The 25,424-nt window shown below is 49.4% G+C and overlaps 2 protein-coding genes across 2 annotated transcripts; both read right to left on the bottom strand.

The window, feature by feature from the left end:
* Positions 1 to 3,949: 3,949 nt before the first annotated feature.
* Positions 3,950 to 4,885, bottom strand: LOC140645904 (olfactory receptor 14C36-like). Its single transcript, XM_072849365.1, has one exon. It carries the CDS (start codon positions 4,883 to 4,885, stop codon positions 3,950 to 3,952), a length of 936 nt encoding a protein of 311 aa, XP_072705466.1.
* A 19,447-nt stretch (positions 4,886 to 24,332) lies between these two features.
* LOC140645903 (olfactory receptor 14J1-like) lies at positions 24,333 to 25,280 on the bottom strand. The gene has a single exon (XM_072849364.1). The coding sequence runs from the start codon at positions 25,278 to 25,280 to the stop codon at positions 24,333 to 24,335; it is 948 nt and encodes a 315-aa protein (XP_072705465.1).
* Positions 25,281 to 25,424: the final 144 nt, after the last annotated feature.

Raw genomic sequence — 25,424 nt, 5'->3', positions numbered from 1 at the left:
CAGAGCCTCAAAACAAGTTTTGCTTGGTAGGCCTTGGTGGTAGAGGCAACTGCCTTAGCCAAGGGGACAAAGCCCTTGGTCTTGTTGAGCCTTTCAGCTTTGACAGAGCCCTTAGTCGTCTCTACTGCAGGCTGTCCTACGCTGTCCCATGCCTGCACCTCTTTCCCTTCAGTCTGTAGACACCCATCTTGCTTTCCCACCTAGCTCTCACCCCAGCATTTCTATACCTTCACTGATGTCTCTCTGCCCTCACTGCCTTTCCCTTGAAACACAAAGCCATGCGCTGATCCAGACTCCCTCTGGTGACCTCTTACACCATACAGATATCCTTTGAGTGAGGCTTTTTTTTTCTCGCATCCGCTCTTAATCTTCCAAGCTGAGCTTTGTGGAGGTTTCCTTCTCTTCCCACTACCAAGAAAAGCTCCCTTATCTTGGAAAGCACCCTTCAAGTAGTTGCAGGCTACTACTATAGAGCCCTGAGCCTCCACTTCACCAGGCTAAAGAAGCCCAGCTCTCTCAGCCTCTCCACAGCAGCCCCAAACCCCATCCTGGCAGATCTCCTCTAGAACCTCTCCAATTCCTCCTCATTCCTCCAGACTCGGGAGCCTCACTCCTAGACACACTAGTCCAGATGTGGCTACACCAGTGCTGAGGCGAGGGGGATGATGATAACTCTCTTGCCTGGGTGGCCACGCCCCTCCTTATGCAGCCCTATCTGCAGTTGGCCTCATTAACTTTGAGCATGGGCCACTGGCTCATATGGCATCCCTTGGAAGGCCAGGCCCTTCTCCTCAGGGCCACTGCTGAGCTGTTCAGGTCCCAGCCTGCCCTCATGTTTGGGGTTATTCTGCCCCCAAAAAAGGACTCACAACTTCTCCTTGTAAAACTTCATGAGGCTTGTATTGCCAAATCTGAGAGATTCTCAAGGTCCCCCTGGAGAGAAGCTCTGTTTTGACAGCTTTTAATGTGTTTGTACAGATGGCCCACCAGATTTGTGGTGCCTCTGGTGCCTTCAGCTTTGTGGAAGCCTTTGCTTCTCCTAGCATTGCACCTTTGCAGAAAAGGCGGACAACGGCATCCTGGGCTGCATTAGGAAGAGCACTGCCAAAGGGTTGACAGAGGTGATCCTTCCTTTCCACTCAGCCCTGCTACAATTTGTCTTGCTCACTTCCCTCAGGGTTTTCTACTACACCACCTCACTCACACTGCAGCCAGAGCTACCCTCCACATCTTCCACCACTCCTGCCTTGGCTTCTCGTGAAAAACATATCCAGGAGAGCACTGTCACCATGCCGGGTCAGGGATCGCCTTCCACCTTCCCTGTAACTAAGGTCTTCTAGCAGAGGTCCATGGTCTTCAAAGTCCCCAGTGATTACCAGGGCCTAAAATTGTGTCCCTTCCTCCAGCTGCCTAGAGGGCAACCCATCCTCTTCCCAGCCTTCCTCGGGCAGCTCAATGCTATTGAGCAAAAGACCATTGTACTCCAAGAAGTTAGTGAACCACAAAACAGTAAACCTGGGTAGACCCAGGCCTGTGCTGTGCTGTGCCCTATGGACAGCCTGGCCTTCAGGCTGTGTTGTGCAGATGATAGTCAAGCCGGGTTGCAGAATAAATGTGACTGTACTGAGAAGTCTGCAGGAAGCTCCCACCTGATACCAGTGATGAGGCCAACTGCATGTCCTTACCTATATCTAAACCTGCCACAACAAATTCACATGTGAACAGCCTCTTTTGGGGGCAGTAGAAATGGTGACTTGGATTTTTTTTTCTAAGGAAACACTGGAAGTGATCACAGGAGCCAAAGGGGCTAACCCTTCTACAGACGGGATCTGCAAGACTTGCTGCACCAGCTGACTAGACAGAAGTCACCTCACCGTGATCTTCCAAGCCACCTGCCTGCTGCTGGCCTTTCAGCTTCTCGGATAAACACAACCAAACCCTGTGCGTACTGCTGTCCCATCAGGTACTCAGGCAGAAGGGTCGTGACAACCATATCCAAGGCTGCTTCATGGATGGATCCAGCAGGTACTTAGGGAAAGGGATTCCCACAGTCCTAGGGCCAGCCAGGTGCCTTCTTGCTGCTCTGTCAGAGACGCTGGCAGATGTGAGCCCAAGAGCACATAGCCCGGCTATGAGTCAAGGGCTGACCTATCAGCTACTGCAGAAAGAACTGACCTCACAGCCCTTTCCCAGCCATGTTCCTGCTGCTGGCCCATGAGATCCTGAAGCACAAGTGACCTCATCATAGCATTCTCACCATGTCCTCCTTGTGGCATATGAGCTGGTCAGGAGCATGTAACGTCACACCCCTCTTCCAACACCATGGGGCTGCTCTGGGACATCACGATCTCTGCCCTGCCTTCAAGGGGCCAAACAGCTTAAGTTAGGGTTAGGAGAGGGGACGAAGATGAGGGGGTTAGAGCATGGGAAGGAGGGCTTTGGGGGTTAGGTGTTCAGGTTAGGCCTTAGGGGATAGAGCTCGCCTTTCAGGCTTAGGGATTGGGCACAGCATTAGAGGCAGGGTTTGGTGTTCTTCTGAGGGTGCCTGGTTCGTGTTTAGGGTATGGGCTGGCTTTGTGGGTTAGGGGTTCTTTTAGGGCTGTGCTGAGGGCTGTGGTGAAGTCTAACATTTTAATACTAGGGATAAGGACTAGGGATGAGGATGATCAATAGGGTAAGAGTAAGAGGGGTTATGGGTTCTGGCTTTGGTTTAGAGGTAAGGCTGAGGTTAGGGATTAGAGTAGTTGATTCCTGTCAGGCTGAAGGGTGCAATGTAGGCGTAGGGTTAGGACTTAAGGTTATTAGTTACAAATATCGTAAAGGCCTCCCAGAAATGTTTTCACATCAGTGTCACAGTGGCACCAAAATTACCTGAACTCATCTTTCCTCTTCACAATCTTTCATCTCTATTGGCCAGACCCCTCTTCCCTCCACCAAATCTCTCATCTCCCTTGTCCCAGCTACTCCTGACCTCCCCAAATCTTTCATCTTCTTGGGGGCAGGATTGCAATGGCTTTCAAGACCTCCAAGTATCTGTCTCCACACTGCTGGCCAGTCAGAAGTGACCTCACAGCCAGCATCCAAGGGGACACAATGTGGTGCTGTGCTGGAGAGGTCCCTGCTCAGCCACCCCAGCAGCACTGAAGGCAGGCCATGCCCTCCACCACCCCTGACGTACTCTGCCTGCATACCAGCTCATGCTCCAGAAGGGCTCCCATAACTCCTGGGACACATTTCCCACATGGGCGCTACAGCTACCCCAGTGCGTCCTGGCAGAAGTGGCCACCTCTGTGTGGATAATTGAATCAAGCCCTCAATGCAGATTTTAGGACAAACTAGAAACCTCTGCAGAAAAGAACTCAATGTAATAGCTGAAAAAGTCTTCATTTCCAGCATTGCTACGTATTTTATGAATTTCCATTACTTTTTCATCATTTTGTATTAACAGCACCAGGGGTATGTACTAGCAAGCTGATTATGCTCTCTTCTCTATGTAAAGAGTTTTATGCAGCCACTTATCACAGTGAATTTTCTTACCAATATTTCAAATGGAGAAACGTTACTCAGAAGAACTACTGTATTTATATTGGCACATATATTGGCACATCTCTACTTCTGCCTCTGTCTCTTTTCATAGAATCATAGAATCATTTCGGTTGGAAAAGACCTTTAAGATCATCAAGTCCAACCGTCAGCCTAACACTACCAAGACCACCACTACACCATGGCCCTAAGCACCTCATCCAAACTGGTTCCTTAGATATATTAGGATACTTCCTCAGAAAAAAACATGTTGAATGTCAAGAAGAAGCAGGATGTAGAACACTATTTAATTGCAATTAATATTATCACACCTATAAAAAAAAGAATGTAAAATAAAGAAAAGAACACAAGATAGTCCTGACTTTTCCTGAGATACCCTGGGGGTCATATAAAGATGATGGATACCTTAAGGATGTTGAAACAGTATGTGTTCAAACAGTTTCTTCAGGGCATCCTTGATCTCCTGGTTCCTCATGCTATAGATGAGAGGGTTCACTGCTGGAGGCACCACCGAGTACAGAACTGACACCACCAGATCCAGGGATGGGGAGGAGATGGAGCGGGGCTTCAGGTAGGCAAACATTAAAGTGCTGACAAACAGGGAGACCACGGCCAGGTGAGGGAGGCACGTGGCAAAGGCTTTGTGCCGTCCTTGCTCAGAGGGGATCCTCAGCACGGCCCTGAAGATCTGCACATAGGACAGCACAATGAAAACAAAACATCCAAAAGCTAAGCAGGCACTAGCCACAAGAAGGCAAATTTCCCTGAGATAGGCGTCTGAGCAGGAGAGCTTGAGGATCTGGGGGACTTCACAAAAGAACTGGTCTACAGCATTGCCCTTGCAGAGGGGTATTGAAAATGTGTTGGCAGTGTGCAGCATAGCATAGGGAAAAACACTGCCCCAGGCAGCTGCTGCCATTTTGGCACAAGCTCTACTTCCCAGGAGGGTCCCGTAGTGCAGGGGTTTGCAGATGGCAATGTAGCGGTCGTAGGCCATGACAGTGAGAAGATAAAACTCTGCTGAAATGAAAAAGACAAACAGAAAGACTTGGGCAGCACATCCCAAATAGGAAATGGCCCTGGTGTCCCACAGGCAATTGGCCATGGCTTTGGGGACAGTGGTGGAGATGGAGCCCAGGTCGAGGAGGGAGAGGTTGAGCAGGAAGAAGTACATGGGGGTGTGGAGGCGGTGGTCACAGGCTACGGCAGCAATGATGAGGCTGTTTCCCAGGAGGGCAGCCAGGTAGAAGCCCAGGAAGAGCCAGAAGGTCAAGAGCTGCAGCTCCCTCGTGTCTGCAAGCACCAGCAGGAGGAACTCAGTAATGGAGTTGTTGTTGGACATTTTCTTCCTGTGGGCTTGGGGACCTGTCCAAGGAGGAAAAGACAGTGATAAGTTAGGAATGACTTCTCTGAAGAAAAGCCCATGCCATTTCTCATAGAAATCCCCCTCCCACAGCTGAATGAGGAATGAGCCAGGCCCTTCCCCAACCCTACGCACTGAAGAACATTCTGCCTGAATGTATAAAATACACCTTAGACATCTAGTTTCCACGAGGAATCCTCTGGAGTAGGACCCCCAGAGTCGGAGTCAGAATAGAAGTTAACCCGCACTCTCACCCCAAGAGCAAGAGTATGACGGAGAGGTAGTGAAACAGAGAAGAATATGGCTATGCTCCAGAAAAATGAAGCACAGAGAGAAAGGCAGACGGGCATGCAGAGAAACCTTCTCCTCATCCAGCTGTGCTCTCCACCTCACAGACAGAGACAATGTAGGGCACTCATTTTTAGCCTGTTTGTTGTATAGCAATTGTAGGACACAGGCACTTCTTCTAGACCGGAGGTCCATCTGCCAAGGAGTTTACTCATGCCCTGGACTCCGTGGCCTTGGGGATGAGGCTGTGCTGGAGAGGAGACCACAGGCTTGCTCCAGGGAAGTTGTCTGAACTGCAGGGGATGGCAGAGAGGTGTGCAAGTCCCCCTTCCCACAGCATTACTGGAACAAGCTCCCTGTCCCTCCCTGCCCATGTCTCTGCTGCCTGGAGCTGTCCCTGCCAGGAGCTCTTTCTCTGTCCCCATTTCTCCTCCCGGTCAGTGCTCACAGACCCCATCCCACCCGTTGCGTGCTCACCTCTGCCCTGCAGACAACTCCTGCAGCCAGGCACTGCCCCGGGGCATCTCTGTGTGTGCAGGGGCTAAGGAGCAGCTCAGGCAAGTCCTGACAAGAACCGGGGTCTCCGTACCTTCTCCACAGTAGAGAACAAAGTTCCCATCTCCCCCTGCCCACCCAGACAACCAAGAGGAGAAAAGTCAAAGCACAGACTGCTTGCCTGTCAGGCAAATGCTGCCTTGATGCCCATCTTCAAAAGGACTCTCTGCAAATGTCCTGGGGGTGATCTGGAGCTCTGAGCAGCTGTGACCCGCACCCTCTCGACAGTAGAAGAACCCTGCCTTGCTGGGGGTCACTCCTTGTGCACTCAACTTCTCCCCATAGCGACATGGGAAGCTCCCCAGGCAGGCTGAGCGCTGACCCTGGCAGGTGGCAGAGTCCCTGCCCTGGCACACAGCCCCTTGGGGTGCAGGGACTCTGCTCTGAAGGACAGCTCTGGACACTCCTGCCTGCACACCCAGCTTCACACTCTGCAGCCATCCCAGGGAGAAACAAGCTGTCATACCCTGGCCCTCTGGCGATGTGGCAGGGAATCCCTGTGCTGGAACTCATCCTTCTCCTCCAAACCAACCGTGGGATGTGTCAGCTTTAGGAGATCCCTCCAGGACCTCATGTGCACTGCCCTGTGGCCAGCGACTTACGGTGTTAAGGGCTGTGAAGATGTCTTCCACTCCAGACTGCCTTTAACCTCTCTCTGCCTCTCTCGTCTCCCCTCAGTGCCTGCAGGCAGTGCCCTCAGCCCTGCTGCGCTTTGCGGAGGAGCTGCTCCTGGGCAGAGCGGTCTCTCTGCTTTCTGCGCTCCCATGGTGCCATAAGCTCCCTGCATCCCAGGAGCCCGGCCCAGCTTATCAGCAGAACACCAGCCCAAGGCTGAAGTAATCACTGATGCTCCCTCCCTCAGCTGGGCAGAGACACTTGATTCCAGCAGTGACATTTCTTCTATTAGAAAAACAGATGGGCACGAGAATCACCTTTTCTTCTCCCATCATGACACAGGACACCAGGAACGTGACAGGGAAGGATCTACTTTCTCCAAGCTAGGGGAATGTTTTCAGTTTAGTGAATTTAGGCATTTCATTCTGCTTTGTAGTCCAAGGGCTAGAAAAACATTCAAAAGTCCTTTGTCCATGCCATGTCTCTGCTTTGAAGCAAAGCCTTTGCACACACAGGATCTTGGACACGCGGTACCAGGATTCCTGACGGCAAGAAGGAGCTTGCCTGGTGCCACACCTGGGGTGCTTTAGCCCACATGTGCAGCAATGATCTCAGCAAGGGGCACAGACAGGATAAGCGGGAGCTATTAGTGTTGGAGGCAGTGGTGTGACAGTGACGGAATCAATTGGCAAGGCGTGGCGGCAGAGCTCAGTACAGCTGGTCTTCAAGGACAGCATCCTCCAAGCACAGCAATAACCCAGATTGAAACTCAGCCTGCACTTGAAAGGCAATTCAAGGGCACCATAATGAGTCTTTACCACTTCAGGAACAGTTAAAGAAGCAACAAAGATACTGTGTGGCCAGTGCTGAATTGAATCAGAACAGTTGTAGATAGCTCTGAGATACTCCATGTCCTCTTTGCCTCAGTCTTCAGCAGGAAGGGCTCCAGGGCCTTTGTGCCTTGGGGCAGGACTCTGGAGGAGATCAACTAGCAGTAGATGAGAACCAAGTCAGGGGTCCCATGAGTGATCCAGAGTCCTTACCAGGAGGGGTGGCATCCCCGGGAGCTGAGAGAGCAGGATGATGTCACAGTGAGGCCACTCGCCATCATCTTTGAAAGGCCATGGAGACTGGAGGAACAGCCTGCTGACTGGGAGCACCCAGCAATTGCATGCACCTTTCAAAAATGCCCAGGTGATGAGCAGGGGAACTAAAGGTTCTGCCCCAGAGCGTGTGCACTTGGACCCCATTTCTGGGTGTCTGAAAGAGAAGGTGACTGGATTTACCCAGGGTAGATTGTGTATGGCCGTCATCTTTGCTTTCCATGAGGAAAGGACAGGATTGCTAGACGTGGAGAAGCAGTGGCTGTCTTTTACCTGAAAGTCAACAAAGCTTTCAGCATCATCCCCCAACAATATTTTTGTGTTTGAGATAGGATATTATGATCTCCATCGGTGCATAAGTAGCTGGTTAAAAAAACAGCAGGATGGTGAGGCTCAGAAGACCATGGTTAATGTGTGGAACTGGGTCTGGAGGTCTCCAGCTAGCAGGGTCCTGCAGGGGTCTGTCCTGCAACCTGCCCTGTTTAACCTGTTCTTAATGACCCAGAGGAGACGAGAGGGTGATTTTTCATAACATTTGTAGAAGACACCCTATTGAGGAGAGCAGACGCTACAATGGAGGCCAGGGCTGCCATTGCAAGGGACGTAGAGAGGCTGGAGTGATGGACCAACAGGAACCTCGTGAGATCCAGCAAGTCGTGACCTTAAGGTGGATGAAGCCCCTGCAGTGATAGATGCCAGGGACTGCCTAGGTGGGTAGCAGCTCTATGGGAAAGGCTGTGGCGGTCCCTGGGTTTCATTAGGCTTTCATTAGGTTTTCATTTCATTTTCATTAGGTTTTCATTTTTCAAAACACGAGCCATCAGCAAAGGAAGTGTCCTGGTTTTGGGTGAAATAAAGTTAATTTTCTTCCTAGTAGCTCCTATAGTGCTGTATTTTGGATTTTAGTATGAGAATAATATTGATAACATGCTGATGTTTTAGTTGTTGCTAGGTAATGTTTACACTGGTCAAGGACTTTTCAGCTTCCCATGCTCTGCCAGGACCCAAGATAGTTGATTCAAATTGGCCAAAGGGCTAGTCCATACCGTATGACGTCATGCTCAGTATATGAACTGGGGGGAAATTGGCTGGGGGGTAGCGATTGCTGCTCGGGGACGGGCTGGGCATCGGTCGCAGGGTGGTGAGCAGTTGCATCACTTGGGGTTTTTCCTGGGTTTTGTTCCTCTCTTGCTCACTTGTTTTCCTTCTCTTTACAATTTATTATTATTATTATTATTATTAGTGTTCCAATTATTAAACTGTTCTTATCTCAACCCACGACTTTTCTTACTTTTGCTCTTCAGACTCTCTCCCCATCCCACTGCGGGGGGGGGAGGGTGAGCGAGCGTCTGTGTGGTGCTTCATTGCCGACTGGGGCTAAACCACAACAGAGCCTGTTGTGTGGATTGCTCTGTATAGGGAAAATGCCCCAAAGAAAAGGCGTGGAGAATTACACCGTGGGATCTGGATTCATTCTTCTGGGATTTGCTGACCACTCCAGCCTGCAGGGCCTGTGCTTCCCAGTATTCCTGCTCATCTACCTCGTGGTGCCCACAGGGAGCAGCCTGATTGCACTCATCACAGCAGTGGACTCAAGCCTCCACAGCCCCATGGATTTCTTCCTGAGGAATTTGTCCTTCCTGGAGATCTGCTACCTGTCAGTTGCCGGAGTGGGAGACAGACCCGGAGTAACAATGAGTCTCAATATGAGTATGGTCATTCTCTTTTAATTAGACTATTCGACAGGTTTATATAGACAACCAAGCAAAGCACGCGCTAATAACAACTATACTATTGGATAACTACATTTGTCCATGCACCTAAAACAGTTACTTGGTTGGTACAAAGCTGCTGTTCACGCGCTGCTCACGCGAAGGGGGTCCGTCGACCTTTCCCAGGCTTGGTTCCGCTTATCTTGTTTACCAAGTGCTCCTCCTGCTTTCTTCCTTATCTCAAGGACATTCCACCGTGACATCTGGTTCTTCAGCCATATCAAAGGCTGGAATGCTCACATCAATCAAATCGTGCCCTTTGTCACTCAACCACTCTCCCACAATTCCCCCTTCTTGTTTTTGAGCAATCCAGGCATGGTTTACTATGGTTAAGAGGGTCCTTTTAATACAGCTAAATGCTATACAAAAACACAAACCTACAATAACTAAGATTATTAAAAGTCGCAACCCTTCAGCCAACAAGCCTTTTAGCCATTGCGGCAAAGGCCCAAATGAACTGGTTAACCATTCATCAAGAAACCCCTGATCCTGTTGAATTTTGTTGGCATGCTCTTTTAGCCGCTGCAGCTGTTTGTGAATTGATTCACCGTGATCAGACAGGTTCATACAACACATGCCTTCAAAATCTTCACAACCATGACCTTGAGCTAATAGCAAAAAATCAATTGCTGCTCTATTCTGCAAAATTGCGTGGCGCAAGCTATTTTGATCCTCTAATAAAGCCTCTATTATTTCGGTAGTGATATTTGCTTGTTTTTTGGCCCAACAGGCTAGTTGCCCTATCTGTTTCAGGGCTCGTCCTGCCGCCCCCCCAGGTATAAACAGAGACAAAAACACCCTCTCAGTAGTACTGAGGAGGGCGAGCTCATCATCACAATCTTGTGAAAGACCTGTGACTGTTCGTCTTTTACGTCTCTCTGTTTTTTCTTTTGTCATACTTATTATATTTCTCCACCAATTTTGACCTGGGGCTAATAACGTCAACTTGCCAAGATAACACGGCCCACCAAACACGTTTTGTGGAATTCCCTGCCATGCTCTATCACCACATATCAAAAATACATCTGGTGGCAAGGCCTTTGGGGTGCCATTTTTCCAGATTGATTTTCCTCCCTCAGCTTCAGCTCCTAAGGCCCCCAGCCCTTGGCTGCTGGAGCTATTTGTGCCACAAAAGTTGCCTGCGTTTTGATAATTATAACCATTTTCCTTTGACGTGACGTTCGTCCACCCAGTCCAACTATATGATCTATAAAAATTAGGACCAGTAAAGGCAGGTCCTCCAAATACAATACAGGTTTGTGTCCAGTTTTTTGAGGTATTTCCAATTCTCATTGAACCTAACAAGTTTAGCTCTTGGGGGTCCCACGTCAGTGTAACATTTAAACTATTAATGAGTGTGGTGCTACATTCGCTACTACTTTTAGATTGGCTACAATTTTGGCTAGCAAAGCTACTAAATTCGTCTTCCTTAAAACGTGGTACTCCTATTAAACATGTTCTAAAAGGTTCTGTAACAGACGCAAGTGAAAGGCAAAATGCTTGTTGACCTGTTTTGTTCGCCCAGGTAACCCACATATTTTCCCTGGGCTCAATCTTGTGAAGACTCATTACCACCGGGAGTAATGCCCCGATTATCAGGAGCAGGTTCATCTTGCTCGTCGGATGAGTTACGATGAGCTAGAACAGGCTTCACGTTTCTGCTCGGCACCCACACTGGACCGCGATCTTGGCCAAGACCAATGTCCAATTGATGACTACGAATATGGATAATACAACAGGCTGCTGTTCGTTGACCTAATACAGATCGTAGTTTGACAAACAAATTCCCCAATCTAGGATTCGTTCTTTCCCTTAATAGGGCATCTTCTAGACGCGGCACTACTCCAGCCACATACATTGAATCAGTCACCACATTTAAGGGAATATTTATCCAGTTAGTCAAAGCCCAAACTACGGCAGTCAGCTCCAAAGTCTGGAGGGAATCTTGAGGTTGTCCCTCCATGATATGTCGCTTCCAATTGTCACCTTCCTTCCAGACACAGGCTGCACGCCACAGACGCTTGCCGGCATCAGTGTAGACAGTGACACCGCCTGGCAATGGGTTCTTACTTACTTTGGATCTCTGTATCCATTGATTCCGCCTTAACAATTGCCATAATTTCCCTTGTGGCTGCTGAGAATGTATCTTGCCACTATCGCCTAAAAAGGCATTCTGTATGGCCTCATCATTACGAAGCCACCACTCCACATCTACGGCGCTAACGGGTATGCTAATATCTCCTGGCTCTTGGCCACTGATTTCTATGGTTCGTGACCGTCCTTTCCGTATTAGTTCACCTATTGCTTCAGTCCGTGTTTGGATACTCATTTTTGGTTGTACACCTAAGAATACCCATTCCAAAATATTAAACATATCTCCTTGTCCTTTGCATTTGGCAGTGGCATCTAACTGAAGGGGAGAAATGCATTCCCCTTTCTTGTTTTGCCACTGACAAATGACTGCATAAGGTGAGTCTTTTCCGTTGCATATGATCAATGATATTGGTAGTGGCAGGATGCGGCGTGATGACCAAGCCGCGTGCATTTTTTGAATAATTTGTTGTAGCGCTGTGTGGTGCTCCATTGTTAAGGTCACTTTGTCTGCAGGATTTGTTCCACGCAACAGCGCAGTCAGGGGTGCAATATCAGTATTGGAAATACCAACACAGTTGCAAACCCATTGAATGTCTCCAAGCAAGGTTTGGACATCATGTAATGTGTGCAGTTGAGTGGCAAGTTCTGTCTTTTGTGGTCGGATTTTTGAGTCTGAGATGGACCACCCAAGATATTTCCAAGGGGCAGTACGCTGCACCTTTTCTAGTGCAATGACAAGCTCTTTTTTTGCTAAGATGCAGGTAAGCTGCTGTAACGACCCGTCTGAGAATGGTTGCTCTTGACAACAAAGAATATCGTCCATATAATGACAAATTATTGTATTTGACCACTGGGCTCGAAGTGGCTGCAGCGCCCATGCTACATACAATTGACACAACGTGGGTGAATTTTTCATCCCTTGTGGCAAAACAACCCATTCGTATTGCTCTGCCGGTGTGGCCTTGTTCACTGTCGGCACCGAAAAGGCGAAACGTTGAGTGTCTTGCGGGTGCAGTGGAATGGTAAAAAAGCAGTCTTTTAAATCAACTATCAAGACGTGCCATCCACGTGGTAACATACTAGGAGATGGCATCCCAGGCTGCAATGCACCCATAGATTGCATTTGTTCATTGACTTTATGTAAATCATGCAAGAGTCGCCACTTTCCACTCTTTTTTGGGATTACAAAAATGGGAGTGTTCCATGGACTAACAGAAGGTCTAATATGACCAGCTGCAAACTGTTCAGCAACCAGTTGTTTGGCGATTTGCAGTCGCTCTTCAGTCATGGGCCACTGGTCAACCCACACAGGCTCGTTTGTAAGCCATGTCAATGGCGGGTTGGGCGGGTTGGGCGGGTTGGGTGACTGCTCCCCAGTGCCCATGACTGAAAATACTTCGTTGTTAAAACTGCTCCAATTTGACTCAAAACATCCCTTCCGATTAGTGCTTCTAATGTCCCAGGTAAAGGTAACACATACACCTTAAGAGTGGCATGCTGCCCTTCCGGAAATTGCAAATGTATTGGCTGTTTACTAATATAGGGTGTTGATTGTCCACCCACTCCTGCGATACATGATGTCGGTAACTCTACTGGCCACATTGAAGGCCATATGTCACGGCTGATGATTGTAACATCAGCCCCAGTGTCTAACATTGCATCAATTTTTTGTGATATGCCCTGTTGAGTAATGGTTATTTTTATCGTTGGCCGTTGGTTCAGTTTTGCTGTAAAACAAACGGCAGGTCCAGTGGACCCGAAACCGTGATTGCCTCGGTGAACATTTGATTGTGGCAAATGGCCTAGTGGATTGCAAACTGCAACTATCTGTGCGATTTTACTGCCTCCAGGGATAAACAAAGGTGGACAAACGGTATAGACCATAATATAAATACGACCCATGTAATCTGCGTCGATCACTCCAGGCAACACAATGAGACCTCTTATACCGGCGGAGGACCGGCCTAGTAACAATCCTCCAACGTTGCTATCTTGATGAACGAGAGGCCCTATAACATTGCTGGGAATTCTTTGAACGTTAGAGTCAACAAGGGTGACGTCTATTGTGGTTTCCACGTCGACTCCCAGACTTCCTCGGGTGGCTGGTTGGTACTGTTGTAAAAACCCTGTGTTTCGTTTTGGGGGTTCATTTGTGTCTGCGCGCGACCTCTCCCCGCGCTCGGCTTCCAGTTTCCCGAGCATGCCTTGGTGGCATGAGTGCTTTTCTGACAGCGCTCACACCAAACTGCGACACGACAATTCGTTTTAACATGGCCTGACTCCCTGCAGCGGAAACAATTTCCCCGAAAAGGTTGTCCAGGTGGTCGATGAGACTTTCCCTTGGGAGCTGGGCCTTGTTTTTTCTGCACCACTGCGGCTAGGGGTTGTATTATTTCTCGAACTGCTCCCTGGACCGCAGCAGCGACGGTGTTTCCATGTCGTTGTGTCTCGGCTCTTTCCACCCGCAGAAGCATTTCCTCTACTCCAGCTCCTTTGGGCAAACTGGCCAGCGTTTGTTTTGTCGTTTCATTGGCATTGTCAAAAGCCAATATTTTGAACATTTGTTGTTTGCTGTCTTCTGATAGATCAGGGTGATTCATGATCGCTTCCCAGAGTCGATCCACAAAATTACTGTATTTCTCTGTTGCACCTTGTTGTAGATTACTAAATGAGGGGACGCTTGATCCTGGTAAGCCAAGGAATGCTTCTAGTGCTAACTGAGCAGACAACTGCAACATGTGTGCTGGAAATGTAATTTGTACCTGAAGGTCACTGTATGGTCCTTGCCCTACGAGCATGTCGACGGTGACTCCACGAAGTGGATCCCCGTCCCTTTGTCTTTGAGCCGCAGCACTAGTGGCTCGTTGCTGCCAAGATGACATCCACAGTAGATACTGTGTTGGGGTAAGTAACAGTCTCATTAAGTTTCGACAATCATGCGGACACATGAGGTCGGCAGCAAAAATCCAACTAACAATTTGTCGTGTTGCTTCGGACTTTACTCCGTATGTTGAAATAGTGGTTCGGGCTTGTTGTAATATTTTCCAATCATGCGGCGCCCATTTTCCTTGCCCGTTCTCTTGTATGACCGGGAACGCTAATTTTGCAGGGCCCTCAGCCCCTCCAACAGGCTTCCATTGTCCTTCTAAAATTGCATCTTTGATGACAGCACTCCAGCGTGTAGTTCTAGGGAGTGCTGGAGGGTTCATTAAACATGGAGGCACAGCTTCTCCTTTCCTTATTGCTTGTAATTCCAGATCGTCAAGACGTTTTAAAACTGTTTGCAATATTTTTGCAGTGACATCTGAGGATTGTGGCAGCTCCTCCCCGCTAGTTTGCAATATTTTTGCAGTGACACCTGAGGATTGTGGCAGCTCCACTGTTTGCAATATTTTTGCAGTGACATCTGAGGATTGTGGCAGCTCCTCCCCGCTAGTCGGCGTGGTGGTTCCAGAGGATTCGGTAGAGGGAGGCAGAGGCGGGTAGAACGAGGATGAGGGTGGTACTGGAGGCGCGGAGGGTGGTTCACTGGGAGGGGGTGTAGGGGGGGGTCGGCAGGATGCTCTGCCCAAGTCATTAAGCTTCGTCAACCCCGCCCCTCTAGGAGCCTTTGGTGGAGTTACTTCCGCATTTACTCCACAGTTCGCATCAACTCTGCTAGCAGGAACTTCCGTTTTTTCCAGCGTTTGCATCGACCCCGACGTGGCACTACCCATTTCATTTAATGAGATGAGACCTTCTTTTTCCCGCAGTTCAGAAACATTTTTACAGACAGCTCCAGACATGCCCTTCACAGCAGGCAACCCAAAAAATCGCGCAATAGGTCCTGGTTTATTTCTGGGCTTATCACTAGACACTCCCAGACCTAACATTTTGGCAGCAGCGCAAGCAACTTCTCTCTCCGCCTTCATCGCTTTCAAAGTCTCTAACACAGCGTTCCAGAGCCCACGAACCACTTTTATTTCCTTCTCATCCTTTTCATCTCCCTCTACTGTTTTTTGCCACACTGTTCCTCCAAAATCCCGCCATTCCGAGACGGAAAACAACATGCAGGTGTCAGAAAAGTGACCCCAACTTTGTCCCAGCTTAATTAATCGAATTAATTGCTTCACTGGTGCATCTATCCCTCTCTTGGAGAGGATTCCAGCGAGCAGCGTGGCTGCAGCTTCTATTTCCATCACTGCACCTGAGAGGTGAGGAGCGACCTCACACCAGCGTCTGCCCCGCTTCTGCCCCAAGCAGCGCTTCTCTCAACCGTGGTTTCCCACTCCCCTCCTCTAGCTGCTTACCGCAGTCACGGAGATCTCACCCAGCGAGTAATCATCCTCTGCTACCAGATGCCAGAGTGGGAGACGGACCCGGAGTAACGATGAGTCTCAATATGAGTATGGTCGTTCTCCTTTAATTAGACTATTCGACAGGTTTATATAGACAACCAAGCAAAGCACGCGCTAATAACAACTATACTATTGGATAACTACATTTGTCCATGCACCTAAAACAGTTACTTGGTTGGTACAAAGCTGCTGTTCATGCGCTGCTCACGCGAAGGGGGTCCGTCGACATTTCCCAGGCTTGGTTCCGCTTATCTTGTTTACCAAGTGCTCCTCCTGCTTTCTTCCTTATCTCAAGGACATTCCACCGTGACATCTGGTTCTTCAGCCATATCAAAGGCTGGAATGCTTACATCAATCAAATCGTGCCCTTTGTCACTCAACCACTCTCCCACAGGCGGTGATTGGATTTACTCAGGTAGGTCATGCCTGACCATCCACGCTGCTTTCTGAGATGAAAGGATTGTATTTCTGGGTGAGGGAGGAGCAGTGGCTATCATCTACCTGGACTTAAGCAAGGTTTTTAACACTATGCCCCACTATATGCTTTTATCCATGTTATGATATCATGGTCTGTCTGGGTGGATAAGCAGATGGATTAAAAACTGATTGCACGTTCGGGCTCAGAGGGACGTGGTAAACAGGTGATGCTTTGCCTGAAGACCTCTCACTGCAGAGTCCATCCTGCAACCTGCCCCCTTTCACATGGTTTTACTGATCTGGAGGAGACAAAAGAACGCTTTCTCATACAGTTTGCAGATGACGCCCAACCGAGGGGAGCAGCCGATACACTGGAGGGCAGGGTTGCCGTCCCAAAGGATATAGGCAGGCTGGAGGGATGGGCCAACAGGAACCTCATGATATCCAACGAGTACAAATCCAAAGGCCTGCCCTAGAGTGGACTAAGGCGCTGCAGTGACATAGGCTAGGGACTGCTTGGCTGGGGTGCAGCTCTGTGTTAAATGCTCTGGTGGTCCTTGGGTTACATTAGGCCGAAGAAGAGCTATCTGCAAGGAAGGCCAAGAGCCTCCTGGGCTGTATGAGCAGGAGCACAGGCAGGGGAAGTGATTCTCCACCTCTGCTCAGCACTTGTTAGTGCTACACGCAGAATTCTTTCCCAGGTTTTGACCCCCCACAATGCAAGAGAGGCATTGCCTACAGTGATACTGAGATGTTTCCAAGAAGACAGTCAGGCTCGTCACTGGGGTGCAAGACAGGAGGACAAGAGGCAATGGGCTGAGACAAGAGAGAGTCAGGCTAGCTATAGGGAGAAACTTTTCCAACATGAGGACAGTCACACACTGGGACTTGTTTCCCGGGGTGTGCTCTGGCTCCATCCTTGCAAGTTTTCAACACCCAAATGGATGAAACCCCTCAGTAACCTGGTGTGACCCTGCTTGGAGCAGGATGCTAGTCTAGATACCACCCAAATTCCCTCCCAGCCTGAACAACGTTGCTTTTCCTTCTCCTTCATGTTGTCAATGTTAAGGAATGCGCTCAGGGTCTCCCTGACTGTGGAAGTCATTCCCATCCAGTACAAGGCTGCTTCACAGGTACCCCCAGACAGCCCTGATCCCATCCTTTTTTTCACCTTTCATGTCCTCATTCCTTCTTACTCTCCTCTCAAGTCCATCTTTTTTACCATCTTCATACTCTCCAAAAAGAACAGCCTCCCCTGTTAACCCTTTCCCCATTGGTTACCCTCTTCTGTAGCGAGGATAGCATATCCCCATCCAGCTCAAGGCCCTGCAGGGAGCGTGGGGAGTGGGCCAGGAAACATCCAGCCGCATCAGAGGAGAGGTGGGGAAAGTTAAGGTGGCAGGTGATGTGGGCTGGAAATTGCCAGGGGGAGGAAAATTCTGGCATTCGGCTCATCAGCAGTAGTGTCCAGACGGTGGTTACCCTGAAGCATGCTCATGGTGTAGAGCCAGAAGACCTTTCTATCCTGGTGCTCCGCGAGGTCTGGGAAGTGGATGAAGAAGGACTGGTGTCCCTCGCTCCCCATCCTTTAGTGTCATTGTCCCTCCTGAAGCATGGCATTGAAAGGGAGGCTGGGAACCTTTGTCAGGGCTTGCACTGAAGGAAGCATGACCGTGTGAGTTTGCTGTTACCCCTCAGTCCCTGTGCCCAGCACGTGCTCTTGAGACAGTCTCCCCACCCCATATGCTGGCCCCAAAGTAACCCCCAATCCTGAGCCTTTGTACCTTCCATTTCCAGCCCTGGCCATTCACCATGGTCCCCGTGTGGGCTGATCATTTAAATGTGACCGGCTCTGCCTACACTGGGGGAACACCCAGCCCTTCCCTGGCTCACACATGCCCAAACCCTGACAGACCCCGTAGCAGGGCTGTCTATGAGCCCCTGCATGGGATACAGCTAAGTCTGGCCAGGGACCAGTGCTGGGGAGGGCTGTCAAAGCAGGAGGGCGGCAGAGGGAGGTGGCACGGAGCTCTGTTGGGCAGAGCATACCAGGGGGACGTTTTCCCACCTCTGACTGCACCTTGCCCCGTTGATGCCTGCACAGCTGGGCTGTGGGACAGCAGAGCTGCACTGGTGCAGGGGTGGCAATGAGAACAAGAGCCGTGATGCTCCAGGAAGCTCCCACACTGCCAGGACACCAAAAGTGCCCTCAAAATAACCTCAGATAGGCCGAGCTGTCACCCCAGTCGCTGCACTGGAGGTGGAGGGTGAGCACCACCAGCTCCAGCGCTGCCAGCAGACTCTCTGAAGCCAGAGCAGCTACACACAGGCAAGACAGGACTCACTGCTGCTCGCAGCCCCGGGCGCTGCTTGCCAGGAGGCCCAAGGCATGGAGGGGAGCATCGGTGCCCTGCACTGCAGCCCCGAGTGCCTCCTTTTCTCTGTTACCATCCTCTCTCAGGAGCATCCCTGGGAACATTAGTCCCTGTCTTGGTGGAAGGGAAGCTGATGGAGGTCTTCTCTGATGTCCCCATGGCCCCTGGCTCTGTCCCAGCATCAGCTCATGTTCGCTACCACAGTCCTTCTGTAGGGCATGTCTCTGCTTGGATCTGGCCACCACAGCTTGCCTGCATGGTTCCAGAGGGTCCCAGCGAGGCTGTGCTTGGAGAGGAGGTTGTGATTCTCCTTGGTCTGGGAGGTGGGATGATCTGGCTGGGGATCATGAAAGGAAGGAAAGGACGAGAGACCATAAAGACAAGAAGCAGTAAGGGAAATTTCTTATCAGGTTAAGGAAAGAAAAAAAAATACATATATACTCATAAACATGCGTCTCTATACACACTTGTTTAAACATATACACATATACATACACACATATATCACCGCAATAGTGGATAAGCAGTGGGTCCTGGCCGTAGAGATTTTCAAACCTCAGCTGGAGAAAGCACTGACTTGCCTGATCTAAATGTAACGCTTTCCCTGCTCAGAGCAGACCTTCAGATGTCCCTTCCAACTCAAATCCTCAAGGAAGAAGGGGCTGGACATGGACTCAGGGGTAGGGGACATTGCTGTATGTTGAGGCATTGCTAGTTTATAGTCCCTTTATAATCACTGTTCCACCCTGTCCTCAGGGTTACAAGGGGAGGGAGATCATCTTCAGAAGGAGGCTCTGCTCCAAGGGACACCAGGAGTCCAGCTGGTGCGGGGATACTACAGAGAAGTTCTCAGAAACCCTGCCAGGCACTACAGAACCAGAGAATCGCAAGCTGGTTGGGGTTGGAAAGGATCTCTGGAGATCAGCTAGTCCAACACCCTTGCTCCAAGCAGGGTCAGCTAGAGCAAGTTGCCAAAAGTCATTGGGTCCAGCTGGGTTGTGAATATTTCCAAGGATGGAGGCTCTCTGGGAAGCTTGATCCAGTGTTTGACCTCCCTCACATTTAACAAGTGTTGTCTTGTGTTCAGATGGAATGTCATGGGTTGTAATCTCTTTTTCTGTCACTGGCTACCACAGAGAAGAGTCTATATCTTTCTTCTTCACTCCTTCCCATCAGGTTTTTTTACACTTCAATGAGATCCCCCCCGAGCCTTCTCTTTGCTAGGCTGAACAGTCCCAGCTCTCTCAGCCTCTCTTCACGTGAAAGATGCTCTGGTCCTCAGTCATCTTCATGGCCCTGAGCCGGACTCGTTTCTGCAAGTTCTCAATTTTGTTGCCCAGAACTGGACCCAGCACTCCAGGTATTGCCTCACCAGTGCTGAGTAGAAGGGGAAGGATCACCTGCCTCTACCTGCTGCTCTTCCCAATGCAGCCAAGGATGCTGGTGGCCTTCTGTACCATGAGGGCACATTGCTGGCTGATGTCCCACTTGTTGTCCACCAGGACCTGCAGGTCCTTTTCCATAAAGGACCTTGCATTTCCCTTTGTGGAACTTTGTGAGGATCTCCTCTGAACCAGTTCTCCGTCCTGCTGAGGTCCCTCAGAATCACAGTGCAACCCTGTGGTTTATCAGCCACTCCTCCCAGTATCCCGTCATCGGTTAACTCTCTGAGGGTGCACTCGGTCTCATCCTCCAGACCAGGAAGAGATTAAACAGTATTGGCCCTAATATTGAACCCTGGGGAAAACTATTAGTGACTTGCCTCCAGCTGGAGTTTGTGGTGCTGGTCACAAAAGCTGTGAGCCCAGCAATTCATCCCATTTGCAATCCACCTCACTTTCCACTTCTCTACTCCATTCTTGGAGACTGGCTGACCAGCTCCACAGTTCCTCCTGCTCGTCCTTCTTGAAGACAGGAGTGACATACGCTTTCTTCCAGTCCTCAGAAATCTCACCCAATAGCCATGACCTTTCAAAGGTGATCAAGAGTGGCCTCATAATGACATTGGGCAGGTACCTCAGCACTGACGAGTACGTCTGTCAGCTCCCATGGGCTTGTTTATGTCCAGTTGGTCTAAAGGTTCCCTAACCTGATCCTCCTCCACCAGACATTCCCTCTGCTCTCAGGGGCCTGGGATTCCTGAAGGCTGGTCTCACCAAGAGAGACTGAGGCAAAGAAGGCACTGAGGACGCCAGCCCTTTCTGCGCTTTCTGTCACTAGGGCCCCAGACCCATGTAGCAGCAGGCCTGCGTTTTTCCCAGCCTTCCTTTGGCTGCTGATGTCACTGTAAGAGCTGCCCTTGTTCTTCAAATCCTTCAACAGATGCGACTTCAGATGAGCTTTGGCTTTCTGAGCCCATTCTCTGCATTCTTGGGAAGTTATCATTGATGGTCTCCAGAAACCGCCTGGATTGCATGTGTCCTGCCATGTCAGCCTTCCAGCAAATATCAAGGTGTCCTGCTTTCGGCTGGGATACAGTTAGTTTTCTTCCTAGTAGCTGCTATAGTGCTGTGTTTTGGATTTCGTATGAGAATAATACTGATAACACGGTGATGGTTTGGCTGTTGCTAAGTGGTGTTTACACTGGTCAAGGACTTTTGAGCTTCCCATGCCCTGCCAGGCGCACAAGAAACTGGGAGGGGGCACAGCCAGGAGAGTTGATCCAAACTGGCCAAAGGGCTATTCCATACCATATGACATCATGGTGGTATATAAACTGGGGGGAGTTGGCTGGGGTGTAGCGATTGCTGCTCGGGGACTTGCTGGGCGTCAGTCGGCGGGTGGTGACTGGTTGCATCACTTGTTTTTTTCTTGGGTTTTCTTCCTCTCTCTCTCTCTTGTTGTTTTCCTTTTCATTACAATTATTATTATTACTATTATTATTATTATTATTATCATCATCATCATCATCATCATTATCATTATCATTGTTATCAATATTATCATTATTATTTCCCAATTATTAAACTCTTCTTATCTCAACCCACAACTTTTCTTATTTTTACTCTTCCAATTCTCTCCCTCATCCCACCATGGAGGGAGCGTGCGTGAGTGGCTGTGTGGTGCTTAGTTGCCGACTGAAGGTAAACCATGACATAGGGTGGTTCAGGTCCTCGCGAGGACCAGGGCGTGTGAATGCGAGGTTCCTGCCTGTTGCCTGAAGAAGGCCTCATCTGGCGCATCCTGGTCAGGTGCTCTGTATCAGGCACCCTATGAAACATCAACGATGCTGGTCTGCCTGCTAATCCTGACCCATAAGCGCCTAGCTAGCTCATTACCCATCCCAAGGCAGAGCTCCATGCATTCCTGCTGACCTCCCAGATAAAGGGCAGCTCCCCCTCCTTCCTTCCCAAAAAGCTTTGATCCTGCCTGCACGTGCTTGAGGTCTTTGTCCCTTTGGCCACGGCAGCTGTCTGTGCTACTGAGGTCTATGAGGAGACAGGTTGTTCTCATGGCACTGGGGCCTTGTTGTCTTCTTGCAGCCCCCGGGAAGGCCGGGCACTGCCACACTGTTGTCCTTCACTAAGCATTGCACATCCCACATCACGCTGCCCCAGGAAGAGCCCTGAGCTCTGTGAGGGACAGGATCTCCCTTCCCAGAGGCTGGGGCTCAGGGCTCAGCCTTTCTGCTTCATAAAGCAATCCAAGGCTTGGCGCGGCATCAGAGCCACCCGCACCATTTGCCTACTCGCCATCACAGCACCCGATTATCTGCTCTGACAAGTCCATGGGGAGGCTTTGTCAGTAATGGCCCTCAGTGGGGCCCATTAACACTTCAAGACACCTTGGGTTTTTCTTCTTTCACTTCGACTTTGACTTCTTGAGAGATTACTTCTATCTCCTCTCCGTATCGGAAGTTCATGGACTCAGGGTACCAAATACACCATGGGGCTCATTAAAATGAAGAAAGCCCTAACGAGTCATGTCTCTTCTGTCATCTTCATCAAGTCTTCAAGACCTGTCCAGGTAATTAGAGAGGTTTCAGGAGTGGAGTTAAAGAGAAAGATTTCTATGACAACTTTGAAGACATGATAGCAGCATTCTCCAGTTGCTATTGATCCAGGGTCTCCTAAGGAGGCCTGGACCAGGAGGAAAAGCAGTGCCTTGAGGTCCAACACTGTGTGGACAACTGTGCTCCTCGTCTCCCCAACACCACCATTTCTCTCATCCGCCGCCTGGGACTTACGTCACTTTTCCTTAGATCAGACTTCTTCACTAGAGAACGGGCTGCAAACAGGCACAGAAAGGTTTTTCCTAAGCGTTAAAAAAACCCCAAACAACCAAAAGTAAAACATGATAAACAATAAAACACACCTTCACCGTATGGTAAGTCCGAGCTGCCTCCAAGCAGGTTCACTTTTCACAAGGGATAACCACACAAGAGATGGTTTAGAGAGACAGACAGGAAATGAGAAATAGAATTACAATTAAAGAGCTAGCTATAGAGAGAAATAGGCAGACTACTGAAAGAAAAGTTCAAAGTAGCAACTGGATGGGCGAGAGACATCTGAATGGTCACAGAGGAAGAAGAAGGGAAATCTGGAGAACACTGGAAAGTGCATAAGTCCAGTTAGTCTGCTGGAAAGGTGACTTCAAACGTGATCAGTTTAGTCAGGACACGTGGAAATACCTGAAAGATTAGTGCGATGAAATGCACAGTATAATACAGAGAGTACGAGCAAGGCAAGTACAGGGGAAAATCTATGTATCTTCTCCTACAACCAATATACATCCTGAAAACTCACATTTTGGCATGGCAGACGTTTTATTGACTGACATTTTATTGACATTTTGACATTTATTGACATATTGACTGACATGTTATTGACTTACACTGACATTTGATTGACAGTATTGAACCATTTCAGCTGATTAAAAGGCGCTCATTTTTTTTAATATTAAAAAATTTTCTTAGGTTTTCAGGCTGAGTTCTTCTGTCTGACCATAAGCACCCAGTGCCACCTCTAGAGGCCCCGGTGTATCTGAGGCACTTGCCTGGGACTGGCAGTTATCAGAGACCAGAGACCCTCGGGAGCTGCAGGTGGAGCCTAGGCAGAGGACCCCAGGGCATCTACCCTGGCAGCAGGCATCTGTGTCCCTGTAACTGCATCCCACCCCAGCACACGAAATCACCAAAGATGAGTATATTAATACAAACCAAAAGAAAACCAGGAGCATAAGACCACAAAGAATCTTAGAAGCTTAGCATTTTCTTAATTCTAGATCGTTTTCTTATTTTCTTTGTTGGTTTTATTTGGGGGGGGGTTGTTTGCTTGTTGGTTTTTAATTTTTTTTTTTTAATTTTCTGATGCTAGCCAGGCCTACAGCATTAAAAGAGATCATTTTCTATCTTGCTGAAAGCCCAGTGTTGCCCTCAAAACAATCCCTGCCCAGGACTCTGCATATCCCTCCTCACTCTTTGCACACAGCAAGTCACGTTCAGGTGTCGAGCTTTCTCACCCGCTACAGGGCAACAGAGTGACCAGTATCAATGAAACACCTTGGGTTTGGATGACCACGTTCGCACTCATCTCACAGATCTGTTACGGTGGCTTCCTAAAGGAGTCCCTAGACCATCAAACCACGTTTCCTTTTCAAGGAGTTCCTCAGTGAACTGGCTGCACACAGGAAGAGAAGGTTTAACTTCATTGCTAACAAAAAAAATTAAACATGATGTAATTCAGGAAACCATAAACTCCTCTCCTCAACCATATGCTAAGTCCCAACTGCATCTAAGGCAGCCCAGCTTTTGCAACGACCATCTGTACAAGAACCCTTTGAGACCGAGAGATAAAAAAGGATAGATATAAACACAATTAAAGAGTTGGCTAAAGAGACATTGAGACATACTGCTGGAAGACAGGAGAGTTTTAAACTCCCTGAAGCTGGAAGCAGCAGCTACAGAGTTTCTTCAGCTTCTTCAGTGCGTCTTTGAGCTCCTGGTTCCTCATGCTGTAGATGAGGGGGTTCACTGCTGGAGGCACCACCGAGTACAGAAATGAGAGCACAAGGTCCAGGGATGGGGAGGAGATGGAGGGGAGCTTCAAGTAGGCAAAAAATGAGGTGCTGAGAAAAAGGGAGACCACGGCCAGGTGAGGGAAGCACGTGGAAAAGGCTTTGTGCCATGCTTGCTCAGAGGGGATCCTTAGCACAGCCCTGAAGATCTGCACATAGGACACCACAATGAAAACAAAACACCCAAAACCAAAAGAGGTGGTAATCACAAGAAGCCCAACTTCCCTGATATAGGAGGCTGAGCAGGAGAGCTTGAGGATCTGGGGGATTTCACAGAAGAACTGGTCCACAGCATTGCCTTGGCAGAGTGGTAGGGAAAATGTATTGGCAGTGTGCAGGAGGGAATTGAGAAACCCACTGCCCCAGGCAGCTGCTGCCATGTGGACACAAGCTCTGCTGCCCAGGAGGGTCCCGTAGTGCAGGGGTTCGCAGATGGCAACGTAGCGGTCGTAGGCCATAACTGTGAGAAGATAAAACCCTGCTGTAGCAGAGAAAAAGAAAAAAAAGACTTGTGCAGCACACCCTTGGTAGGAGATGGCCCTGGTGTCCCACACAGAACTGGCCATGGCTTTGGGGACAGTGGTGGAGATGGAGCCCAGGTCGAGGAGGGAGAGGTTCAGGAGGAAGAAGTACATGGGGGTGTGGAGGCGGTGGTAGCAGGCTACGGCGGCAATGATGAGGCCGTTGCCCAGGAGGGCAGCCAGGTAGATGCCCAGGAAGAGCCAGAAGGTCAGGAGCTGCAGCTCCCGCGTGTCTGCAAATGCCAGGAGGAGGAACTCGGTGATGGAGCTGCCGTTGGACATTTGCTGCCTCTGGTCACGAGTGACTGTCCAAGGAGGAAAAGGCAGTGAGATGTTAGAGGAGACTTCTCTAAGCAAAATAAAATCCATTTCTCCTAGATGCTACATTTTCTACAACCACCCTCTTTTTACTTTTGTAAGAGAACT

This window comes from Ciconia boyciana, unplaced genomic scaffold (genome assembly GCF_034638445.1).
Source record: "Ciconia boyciana unplaced genomic scaffold, ASM3463844v1 HiC_scaffold_41, whole genome shotgun sequence".
Lineage (NCBI taxonomy): Eukaryota > Metazoa > Chordata > Aves > Ciconiiformes > Ciconiidae > Ciconia > Ciconia boyciana.
The sequence above is the reverse complement of the archived record's forward strand: the minus strand, read 5'-3'. Positions and strand labels throughout refer to the sequence as shown.